Below are 12,975 nucleotides of genomic sequence, written 5' to 3'. Positions count from 1 at the left end.
CATGTGCCGGATAGGTAGGTATATTGAGTAAGTAACTGAATGACAAATAAAAATTTATGTGAATTGGAACTGAATACAGGAAGTGTGAAGAAAGTAAATAATTATGAAAAAAAAAAGTTAATGAGCCAGCAAGTGAGAATGTGAGTGAGTTTAGTTGTTACACTGCAATCAGCAATATTCCAGTTATATAGTCACATTCTGTAAATAATGGAGTCTGGACCAGACAATCCAGTGATTATTAGCATGAGCTTTGATCTGCCCCAATGGGAAACAATAACATGTGTGAACCAAGTAAGTGAGTCTGGCCACCTGATCCCCTTAACCACTTCTCGCAACAACCAAAGTCACCTTTTGTGGCAAGCATGGGTTTGCTGGAGACCTACCCTGGGTGTTCACGGGTCAGAAAGTAAACGAATTGATTCAACAATTTATGAGAGCAATCTCTGCAGTATGATCATAAATCAAAGGTTAAGGACTGGAGTTGGAACAGACTGGTCATGAGTTCTACCTTTTGTTTCTTGCACATGTTCACCATGTCCTCGAGGTCCCAGGCTGTTGTCAGCCCCATGCGGTGGATCCCTTCCTGGCTGGAGATGGACTTGGCACGGTCCTTCATCCGGCAACCAGGACCCTGCACAGAGACACAGTTAGAGGAACAAGAGCACCAGGGGGAAGATAAAGGAAAATATAGAAAAACAGGTACAGGAAGGGATGGAGGAACAGCGACAGTAACAGGAGAAACAGTTACAGGAACAGCTGGACTAACAATTACAGGAACAGCAAGACTAACAGCTACAGGAATAGCTGAAGGAACAGTTACAGGAAGACCAGAAGGAGCTGTTAGAGGAGGAGCTGGAGGCACAGTTACAGGAAGAGCAGGAAGACCAGTTACAGGAAGAGCTGGAGGGAAAGTTACAGGAGTAGCTGCCGGAACAGTTACAGGAACAGCCACAGCAACAACTGGAGGAACGGTTACAGGAAGAGATGCAGGAACAGCGCCAGGAAAAGCTGAAGGAACAGATCCAGCAACAGCTGCAGGAACAGTTACAGGAAGAGCTGAAGGAAGAGTTACAGGAACAGTGACAGCAACAGCTGGAGGAATGGTTACAAGAAAAGTTATAGGAACAGCTACAAGAAGAGCTGGAGAAACAGATACAGCAACAGCTGCAGGAATGGTTACAGAAAGAGCTGCAGGAATAGTTACAGCAACATCTATAGGTAGAGCTGGAGGAACAGTTACGGGGAAAGCTGGAGGAAGAGTTATAGGAACAGCAGAAGGAACAGCAGGGGGAATGTGAGGACCTCAACTAGACCCACATACTTCCTGTACAAACACCAAAAATAAGGGTATCATTAAAATAAACAGCATGCTCCATTTACATGACCAGTGAGAAAATGAACTTTTATATTTTCTATAACAACACTTGGCAAAGACACACCTTCAATAGTTCCTTACAGCCGTCATTCTTGTTGGCCATCTTGGAGACCACTGGATGTACACAGGTGTGCTCCCTGCTCCCAAGTATCGTCATACTGTCCACACAAACACCAAGTTTAGACTAGAGACCACTGCAGATCACATGATTTAATTTGTATAAGGAACATGGCCTGGGCTACTGCAAGACTCATATTGGGTTTCAGAAACACTGTCAGGTTTTGGGTATTTATAAGAACAGTTTTGCACTTGCAACGGATTTACTACACAACTGTTCATGATGGACTATGCTAAAGCCAAGACATACTTAGACAAACATGATAAGAACAGGTTAGATTGTCAAAGGTGTCACTTAGAAGTAATTCTTCTTTTGTCATCTTCAATGCATTCATGTCACTCTTCCATTGAAAGTTCAGTGTTTATGGGAATCCTAGAGATCTTAAGGAGCTTGACGTCTCCTATGATGGATCATCACCTATGTCTTAACTTCTAACATTTGTGAAGGATCGTCTGGGAAACTGTGAGCATTAAGAAAACCTCATTACTTGACATCATGGTAGGCTGTTCTCTTCAGTTCCCTAACTATCTGTGCCACCTGCTTGTGGGTGCGTGTGCCAAAGTAGATTCGAGGAATTCTGGAAAAAAGATGTACATCCTGAAAAACAGTGTTGGTGATGTGGAATGAGGTGAGTCTGAAAAGATTTATATTGATTTTTATATGAATATATGAACAGTAAAATGTGACACATACACCTGTCATGGGATATGTTTAACTTTAAGAAGCTGGTGGCAGGCATATTCTTATTCCATCCATAACAAATTTAGAGGTACTTTAACATTAATTGTTTTGACAGTCATGTAGAACAAGAGTCATCAGAAGATGACAAATCTCCCAGCCCCCTATATTTCTGACAGTTACATAAGTCCAACATGTAAATTTCTGAATAAAATTGATATTGTTTTTGTATGCTGATTCAAGCTTATTATTCTTATCTCCTCCCTCTATGCGAAAATAGTGGAACACTTGAAATCCCTTGAAGTTCCCTTGTTTTTGAAGCAGACGTACAACACACTCATCCACCAGAAGCCTCCCTTTCCCACCAGTATGGAAACATAAGCAGCCATGCTTGTAACTCTCTCTGAAATCTCATAAGCCTGACATGAGAATTACTGTGAATTCTGAGTGCCTGAGAGTGGCCATTGAGAGGGCTTGACACCATGAGTCTGGATAAGTATGAAATATTAATCCTATTCAGAAAAATACATATTTTTCCTTATCCAGACTCATGCTTATTATGCTTACAGAATCCAACAGAAACAGCAGTGGGTCAGGCTGGATTCTGTTGACTGACATAGTTTGGTCCTGTTCTTCCACTGTTCATCTGCGAGATGGGGGAATCACATCCAGTTGAACTTAATGCATTTGTTGACTGGAATGTGATGATACATATAGACCAGCTGGTGTCCTGCTAGTGTCTAATGCAACTGTACGTCAGGATTTCCATCAAGACCACTTATTAGTCTTGTTCTCAATAAGTCATGTGATAAAAGGGTGTGTGAAACTCGGTGCCTTTGTGGAACCATTAGTTGTTGTGTGACAAGTGGCCCAAATTGGTGAACACCAGTGATGTCCTCCGTGCAATGTCCAGTAGGTAGTGGTTGGCAAATACTGTATTTGATTTCCAAAAACAGCCCTCCATTATAGATGTTAGCGAGCAGTTTCCATGTACAGCAAGTTTTGACGGCAAGGCTCTTACTTCGTGGGGATTAGAAGCTCGTGGAGGTTCAAGTCTTGCTGCCTTTTTGGCCCCAAGTATAACGGTTCTCATCCATGCTGAGATAGTGCTGCAGGATTGAGTACTACTAAGTGGGTCAATTGTGTAGAAACTTAAAGTCCTCTAGCGTGACATAAGTCACTCGCTACTTGAGGATGTGTGGCTTTTGTTGCAGTGAAGCCCTTCTGCTCAGTGTATGTCTGGTATAAGTAGTGAGTAGATCTACATAGAGACAAGGTGACTGCCTTCTTCGCGCTAGTGGAATTGTCCTCGATGCTTCACGCAGGCTTTGATACGATCCATACATGTAGTTGGAACACTGTCTGAACGCTTGTTTGGTGATGGACGAATAGGTTCTTCCATTCTGGGAGTCTCAGTGACGGTTATCCTACTTCCTTGATGAGTACTGGAGACCATTCTCTCCCTGGCCAGTAGCCGTGACGAAAGTCAGTTGCAGCATCATTGTCTATTTCATATTACTGAAGACCTTTGATAGTATGACTGGAGGTGTGAGCATGTAAGCAGTCATTCCTTCCCATGCTATGCTGAGAATGACTGTGGTCTATGCAAATGGATCACATAGTGGAGATACAAATGTTGGTATTTGTTGAACTGGGTGGCAAAAGGTCTATTTGCAGTGATCCAAATGTCAGATGAATCCTTGCTGATGTAGCAGGATACATGCATGCATGCACCCAACGAGTCAATGCAAGTTCCATTGTTCAAAATGCGCTGCAATGATACAGCTGATGGTGATGATCTTCATAAACGAGAACGCTCACACAATGCATTCTCTTCGTCCAATAGAACCATAGTAGCCACTGAACCGGAACACAAGACAACTGTAGATTTGCAGAAGATACATCCGACGTGTATCTGCACCCAATGAAGAGAAAGGACGATGACGGCGTCGCCGATGAACAGGGGATGCAGACAACGAATGCATGTGGCTTTAGCGGGATCAAGAGTGTGGGCACTTGGCAAGTCAATGGAAGGGGATTCATCTAAACTGCATCAAGACGATACAGCCTACGGTAATGACTTGTTGAGTGTAGATGTTGTAGACATCTACATAGAAAGTAGACTCTCTGAAGGTTGCTGCAATGTTGCAGACCTAATTGATGAAGAACTAGTAGATGCTGAATGTTGATCAGGAGTGCTGACAACCTGTACCTCAGGGACTAGTAGTGTAGTTTTGTCGTTGATGTGACGTTTGTCAAGTGAGAAGATACTATCGCTGAAGGACTTCACAGATGATGTTGTTTCAGCGACGATCTTGTAGTTGAAGACATGGTCTTAGACAACAACGATGGCTTCAACTTCCCAGGTTGAGATGGTTCCGATTCTGACGACATCCTCTTCTGAGATCTAGACAAAGTCTCATTGGTGTCACGACCATGCCCATCTGGCAGGTCACTAAAAACATGATTGTCATCAGTGGCCAACACACGGTTACTAGATGCAGAATCAACAGATTTATTAGACATGACTTGAGACAGCCTTCGCTGTGTGTCGTTGGCATGCCTCTGAACAGTATATCAATATAAAGCAAAATCTGTATCAGGTAAATTCTTTCAAAGTTCACAGAGAACAAATACATTTGCATAAAGCACATAATATATGCAGATCAACCGCCGACAGATGTAACTTACATTGGGAGCACGATTTCATCAACTAAAATCAAGTCTGAGTTGAAGAAAACATGCTCAAACCACATGCAAAATATATATTTTTAAACAATAATTACATATCATGACAATGATCATGATGATAAATACAATCCAAAAACTGAATAAAACACAATTTAGTTTAAAGGACCGAAAAATAAGGAAAACTTATCCGCCACATCGGGACACAAAGTGCCTCTAACCATCCTCGTCGGGCGATAAAGGAGAGATTGACATGCATGGCTTGTCATGTGACTATATTGGCGGGAAAGGGAGGTTTCCAGTGGGTGAGTGTATTGTTTGTCAGCTTCAAATAGAAGGGAACTTTATGGGATTTCAAGTGTTCCACTATCTTCTCGTAGAGGGAGGAGATAAGCATAAAAAGCATGAGTCAGCATACGAAAACAATATCAGGAGTCAGGATAAGGAAAAAAGTAATTATTTTAGACTAAGTCCAAACTGTTTCCATGGAACTCATGAAAAACACATATGGCCACAATCTGTAAATATCAAAAGACACCCCTTTAAGATCGGTTTGATCAAAGTCAAGATATTGAAAGGTCTTTGATTTGAAACGGAACCACCCCTCCCTTTTGTGAATCGTTTCCTCATAAGCCGGGAAATATGAAAATGCCAAAATCTGCCAACAGCAGAAGGCACCACTTTGGGATGTATCCAAAGATACTGCTTGGTAGGATATAATTACCCATTTTAGCTGAAAATTATTGAACCGTTTTCAAGTTGTGCTCTGAAAACAAAATGATTACAGATGGACTGACGGACGGACAGATGGACAGACGAATCACTGACGAAGAAAATCAGATTCAAAACCCTTGAATTAATTAGGGAGTCATCCAGGGAGGAACAACCATGTGAAAGGTTTACCTTCATTGGTGCAAAAGTCTTGGAAAACTTATTCACTACAGACAGTAAATGCCTGACACTGGTTAAACACGACATGTTACACATGCCAGTAAACACCATAAGAAAACATTCAGTCTTACTTCTTTTTCTTGCTGGCGCTGAGACTGGCACAGTCACATTCCAGGCAGTCTTCACTGGGGGGAGATACCATATTGACTGTCTCTATCTTCTTGCTGACTTCCACGCTCTCAACCTTTGGTGTGTCCATGCTGTTTGGTTTCGATGGCGAGTTGTCATATTCAATTGTCACATGTCTTCGGAGCTTTTTCGATAAACTTGGCTGAAAGAGAAAGAATCTAGACATTGATGTATCCTTTCTTCTGAAACTAAAGAAACTACCACTAACTAAGTAAATTAAGAATTTGAGTTATGAATTTATTATATATTGGTAACAGATTGCATAAATTTATAAAGAGAAATACATTGAATTTTGTTCAAGATCAGTAGTAATATTTATTTCCAAGTTAATAAATTGGTTTATAATGTTTAAATAAATTCATACTTTCATATGGATTTACTAAATCAATATCTGTAGGAAATACAGAGAAATGGTCTATTTATCCTAATATATCTGGCAAAGCCTGAAATCTTGATAGATTAAATCTCAGAGTATATTTTAGTGGCAGAGCTTTTCAAGGATATCAGAAAGATTTACTGCCACCATCAAGGAGACTGACGAAATTGAAAATTTTAATACAAAATTGTACATTTATATACTTATCCTATCTCACAGCACTTCTATCTCTTGATTCAACACTGAGTGAAACGATGTAAACTTTTTCTCTCTAGGTTTCTCTTGTCAATCTGCCCAAACACTCCGTACTACCCTTTGACATTGGAAGGTGGAGCTTCTCCACAATTCTGGCTAAAACTTGAGGTTCATCAACAAATCTGCTTAGAACTCGAAGAACGCTGAGCTCTTTAATCAGAAGTCCATTGGTCAGATGTTCTATCAGTAGAACGATGTCTGGATGGGGATGAATCGGAAGATTTACCAAAGGAAACCTGGTGTGGAGGAGAAGTATCGACACGTGAGTGCTGATCCTTGGATCTAGAGCGATCAGCAGCAGACAACTGAGATCTAGGTTGATGGGTTGAGTGAGCTGAATATGACGTCCCATGCTGACGTGAAGATGAAGCACAAGTAGGGGACTTTGAAAAACCAACTGACTTGAATGAAGAAACATGCTTAGTAGAATGTGATTGTCATCATGGTCATCTCAGTGTTGAAGCAGATCCAGCAGACCTACCCAGTGAGCAAATCTGCAAAATAATTGGAGGCTGCTTCACACGACTTGGTTCAGAAAGTGTCTGTACTGGAGAAACATGACTGTAAGATCCGAAGGAACTAAGGAAAGAACCAGAAGAAAAATATTCCACTGAATGTTGCTTAGCAGACACTTGTTTAGGTGAATGGCAGTTCATCCCATGTTGATTCAATGAAGGGTGTCGTTTCAGTTTCTGATTCGGTGAATGGGTCCAGTTCAGCAAATGGTCTCAATAAGGTTAATGGTTTTGATTTAGTGAAAGGGGTCGATTTGGCAAAATGGTGTCGGTTCAATGAATGGTGTTGGTTCGATGAATGGTGTCAATTTGGCGACTCATGATGTGGAGAGGTATGGGCAGAAGAATCGTGCTCCAGCAAAACTAAGATTCACCAAAGGTATGACTGAATGCGTTGAAGAACCAGCTGGTGAAGTAGCAGTTACATGGCGCCAGACGAGGGAGACAGATTGATGTCACCGCTGACTGAATAACGAGAACGAGACTGACTACGATGCATGCACTCTGAGTTGTCCAACATAACATCCGGTCAGTGAGAAACTGTGAGTGAAGAATAAAGATCTTGTTCAACAGAGTGAGTGAGTGAGTGAGTTTAGTTTAGTTTTACGCCGCACTCAGCAATATTCCAGCTATATGGCGGCGCTCTGTAAATAATCGAGTCTGGACCAAACAATCCAGTGATCAACAAAATGAGCATTGATCTGCGCAATTGGGAACCGATGACATACGTCAACCAAGTCAGCGAGTCTGACAACCCGATCCCATTAGTCGCCTCTTACGACAAGCTTAGTCGCCTTTTATGGCAAGCATGGGTTGCTGAAGGCCTGTTGAACAGAAACATTCCAAGGTAATGGAGGATTTGAAGCCATCATCACCCAGAAAGTAGTTGAAGACGACAGACTCGGACTATGAACCAAGTAAATTCCGCAAATATTCAGAAAGATAGGAATCAGACAATGCATAAAATCATCGTCATTTGATTGAGGTAACTGAGACCACCGAGCATATGAAAGTGTAAATTTTCCTTTTTCTGAAGGACTTTGTCCTTCAAGCATCACAGTATGACCAGCCCTATCATCAAACCGACCTGAACAAGCCTTGGTATATTTGCCAAACTCTTCAAAGGTGAGATGTTTTTTGCACTGAGAATCTCACTTGCATTGACCAACACAATCCACACACAACAAATGAGAATCATTAGCTGAAAAGACTTTGTTACAGTTAGTACATTTCTTCCCCTTAATCTGATCGACCTTCCCCATTTTGTGGAGAGTAGACACACATCAACGCTTGTGTGTGACAAGAAATACAATGATGATTCGAAGATAGACATGTGGGTAGTTGGTGAAGCTTGTTGCATGCTTTGTGTGAGTTGGGATGCTGTCTTATAATGAGGGTAGGATGCAGAGTGTTTGGGCGGATGGACAAGAGAGGCCTAGAGAGATAAATTTTATATTGTTCAACTCAGTGTCAAATCAAGAGAAAAAAGTGCATACCGTGAGATAAGTTAAGTTTAAAAATACACAGTATTTTGTTGATGCACCAGGTGTCCAAACATGATGTGAGATTTGACAAGTAAGAGATCCTGTCAATGTGAAGGGAAACAACTCTACACAGGTGAAAAACACATAAGACCAAAGGGTTATTCATATTTCTGACAGAAAAGAGAGTTGTTAAGACCAAACCTGGTGGGTGCCAGGAGTCCTGAAAGTCTTGGAGTCTGCTTTGAAATCATCATCATCACCATCATCATCAACACAAGCAACATGTTTCTCTGAAAACATAAGTCAACAAACACATATAAAATATATATGTTTAAAGAAGAAAAAAAAAGGCAACTGATTTAAAACTCTTTGAAAAAATAAGATGTTATAAAATCAGTACAGTTCCTTATTTGTATATAAACACATTATTTAACTCTATTCAAGTCAAGCGAATAAACTGACCATTTAAGTTTTTGCCTTTGCAGACCTAAGCTTGTATACCTACTACCTAGTGTAATATGTTGTAGTCTTTTTATGGTCCAGTCAAAATCATGTACTGAAATTAACAATCTGCTTCATAAGAACACAGCAAATGTACTAAACATTACAGTAGACTTTGCAGAATGTGTGTATTGTCAAAAAGGTGTTGACAGGTATTTCCCCAACATCTTCTCAGGTATTTACTTCAGGTGCTGAAGTGATCTGATGCACTTCAAAAGGTAAGACTTGACTTATCACAAAAAAGATCACAATTATTTGTCAGACTGACTTAGCTGGGAGTTTTTGTCTGAAGGCAGTGAAGCGAATACAAGTGATTGGAGAGGTGGAATCTGCCAGATCAGAAATGGAGTCATCAAAGGGACAAAACTCCTGATCAAGCCACAGAGTACCAGCCTACTTCAAAAAGAGGGTAAACATTTACAGTCAGTTACTCCATGTTTCATTTGTACAATATATTTAAATTTCCAAGTCGGCATTGGTCTTACTGTGATGGCGAAAAACAGAATGAGTGTGACGAGAGATTGTCAAAGAAGAAATTGTAACAAGAAATTACTATTCTATGTAATCTATATTGTTGGAAATATACTGTGAAGGTTCCATGTATTACCATAGTTCCCCTTAGAACAAGGCGTTGCTGTGGCCCCTCCTGGTGGGGGAAAGTAGGCAGACGTCGACTCCTCTTCAGAGGCCTTTTGTTTGGCAGCATCTGTATGACAGTTGCACAAACATCCACACACTCCATTTTCTGCATCTACAAAGTACAAATATTCAAATGAAGAAATATGACGAGAAAAGGTACAATACATTTCCTCTCAGATAAATCCAATTGAATTTCACACCCATGTACAGTGAATGAGCGACTGAGTTTAGTTTCACACTGCATCCAGCAATATTCCACTTCCAGTTATATGGCCGCTGTCTGTAAATATTTGAGTCTGCACCAGACATTCCAGTGATCAACAGTATGAGCACTGATCTGCATAATTGGGATACAATGACATGTGGAAACCAAGTCAGCAAGTCTGACCACCTGATCCAATTAGTTACCTCTTATGACAAGCATGGGTTACTAAAGACATATTCTATCACAGATCTTGACAGGCCATAGAGTGAATGACCAAAATTATTACATCTAAAGGCCTACATAACTAATAAATACGAATACCACTTTCAGATGCTGGACCCACAAAATCTGCATTGTTTTCGGTATTTGCAACAGAAGAGGACACCTTACTTTCTAGTTCGTCTCACAGTCCTTGAACCACAGTATTTTACCGACTGCCTAGACCTCCTTGCAGTGCTAATGATTTACATGAAGCAAGTGTAGATTCCTTCAGGTTCTGAATTTCCAATCTGACTTGGGCACCTTTTCTATTCAAATGGGTCTATTTGTTAGTATCAAAATAACATATATTCAGAGACTGAGCCTCTAGTCTACTCACCTTCTAGAATTTTCTGCTTTCTTGCTTCTTCCTGGTCTTTCTTCGCTGTAAAATATGGACATGACATAGTTTAAGTTCACAATGCATTGAGAAATATTCCAGCTATATGACAGTGGCTGTAAATAATCAAATCTGGACCCGACAAGCCAGTGATCAATAACATGAACATCATTCCGCACAATTGGGATACGATGACATGTCAACCAAGTCAGAAAGACTGACCATCCGATCCTGTTTGTCACCTCTTAAGACCAACATGGGTTACTGAAGATAATTTCTAACCCGGATCTTCACGGTGACACTGAATGAACTTTCACTTGATTACTGATGGTTCCATGCGAAGGCTCATATAAAAACACTGAAAAGTTTTATTTATTTTCTTGAAATATTATTGCGTAATTCACAATTTCAAAGAAACAAGCTCACCCGTCAAACAAGTCTATCACCTGACGCATCTGCTCTCTCTGAGACAAGAGACCAGAATCTTACTGTCTACTTATCAGTCAGTGACAGAAGGATAGTCTGGTAACCAGAGGTTAAAGTGTTTGCTTGTTACACTGAAATCACAGGTATGACTACACACATGGATAGAAGGTTTCTGGTGTCCCTGTATTGATTTTGTGTGAACATTGCTAAAAGAGGTGTTAAACTATTCTCCTTCACTACTCATCAGTTGTCTACTTCTCTGTCTACTCACCCATCTCAGCCCTCTGCCAGGCTAGAGCTGAACACAGCAAGGCAAGACTCTTCCCACTTCCAGTTGGACTTTCCAGCAAGCAGTTTTGTTGCCTCTCAAGACCCTTGATTATCTGATGACACGAACACAGAGAGAATGTGACCCTCACACAAAAATGGAGGCAGTGGTTTAACCATGTTAAAATGGTGAATGCATAGGCCCATGAGAAACTACAGTTTTATTTCGATTGTAATGATACCACGATGACACAATGCCATGTAGAAAGCGGTCAGATGTAATATGTCATATTTGGGATTACAGTTAAAATTTACACCTTCTTAGTACAGATTCTAGTACTATCCCATCTGTGATCTGAACCTGCACCCTCAGAGTCTGGCACCTAATCGCCTGCACACAAAGTCAGTCACTCAGCTACTGGAAACTGGACAACTTGTAGTCTACGCTGTGGACTTTATGTACCCATCTTATAAGTGAAAATTGGCATGGCTCCCACAGCCGAAAGCTATGATTATGGAATGCCATTTATAAAGTGGTTAAACATGATATATATTATATTTGGGATTACACTTTCTTAGTAAAATACAGATTCTAGTACTTTCCTTGCATTGTAATTACATTAGGCAGTGAAGTAGTTACCTTGTCCATCATACTGAACTGGGAGGGGTAAGGCTTGCAGGGGAACTGTACAGACACGCCCCCAATCTTGTACTGCTGATGGCCTGGTGCTAGAGCAGCCATTGTGCTGGAATGCTATAACTGAAACCATGATGACATTGTTCTGGCATTGATGATTGATATGTGTATATGTTGTAACAACTTGTTCTTAATAAACAAAATTTGGAGTACAAATCATCACTACAAGTGAACAACTATTTCATGATGTAGATCTTGCAAGTGTTAACTTGTGTCTTCAACATCCACTGAGGTCAACATTATCAAAACAATATGTGGAATTGCCCTTAGATTCACCACAAGGGTACATTATGCAAATAATGGAGGCCCCAGATAATGCTGACATGGCATTACTCAAACGTCAACACAGGAATACTTCAGATAAATACTACAGTATAATGCAAATAAAACTGTTAGGAGAAAATATAATAATGCTGTAAAAGGTTACTGATAAACAGATATAAGTTATACATACCAATGGCGTGTCCGTGTAACTTACGCTTTAAGTAAGATCTGTTTATTTTAAGATTAAGATACGAATGACGTATATATATATATATATATATATATATATATATATATATATATATATATGCATAGCAAGAATATCACACTGACATGTTGCATCAGCAACAAATTTAGATTTAATGACTTACATCACGTTATGAACGTATAGCTTTGCTGCATCGTTTTGTTTCAAAATGCCATGATCAGGCGTACATTTACAGCAATATTTCCGTGTGACAGTTCAGATGCCCGATCAGATACATTTAGCGCCATTTACTCAAATGTAACTTCCGGGTCCGGTCGATACAAAATGAATTTCGGTTAAAACGAAACAAGGTAGATAAGCATTTTGGCAAGAATGAAAAGCGGAGGCTCAAAGATCGAAACAAAGATTCTTCCAACTAAATTACATACCGTGATTTAATATATTACAAAACCACCGTTTCTGTGGGGGCCGTAAACAAATATATCGGCAATTTCAAAATAAATAATAAACATGAGTAAAGGCTCGTACGTAATAATTTCATATACAACACCACCGTGTGCAAGAGATTAGTTCTAGTTTTAACTGATTCGGTCTAAACAAC

The 12,975-nt window shown here is 40.2% G+C and overlaps 1 protein-coding gene across 1 annotated transcript in view; it reads right to left on the bottom strand.

Moving 5' to 3' along the window:
* LOC137296984 (Fanconi anemia group J protein homolog) overlaps positions 1–12,677 on the bottom strand; it is a 40,400-nt gene extending 27,723 nt beyond the window's left edge. The window contains exons 1-10 of the mRNA XM_067828920.1: positions 12,538–12,677; positions 11,846–11,965; positions 11,210–11,321; positions 10,513–10,557; positions 9,678–9,821; positions 8,771–8,859; positions 5,882–6,081; positions 1,981–2,070; positions 1,440–1,533; positions 509–631 (exon numbers count right to left, since the gene is read on the bottom strand). Coding sequence (XP_067685021.1) covers positions 509–631; positions 1,440–1,533; positions 1,981–2,070; positions 5,882–6,081; positions 8,771–8,859; positions 9,678–9,821; positions 10,513–10,557; positions 11,210–11,321; positions 11,846–11,947 — 999 coding nt within the window. The 5' untranslated portion in view covers positions 11,948–11,965; positions 12,538–12,677. The remainder of the gene's footprint in view (positions 1–508; positions 632–1,439; positions 1,534–1,980; positions 2,071–5,881; positions 6,082–8,770; positions 8,860–9,677; positions 9,822–10,512; positions 10,558–11,209; positions 11,322–11,845; positions 11,966–12,537) is intronic.
* Between the last annotated feature and the right edge of the window lie 298 nt (positions 12,678–12,975).

Source organism: Haliotis asinina, chromosome 1 (assembly GCF_037392515.1).
Source record: "Haliotis asinina isolate JCU_RB_2024 chromosome 1, JCU_Hal_asi_v2, whole genome shotgun sequence".
NCBI lineage: Eukaryota > Metazoa > Mollusca > Gastropoda > Lepetellida > Haliotidae > Haliotis > Haliotis asinina.
The sequence above is the reverse complement of the archived record's forward strand: the minus strand, read 5'-3'. Positions and strand labels throughout refer to the sequence as shown.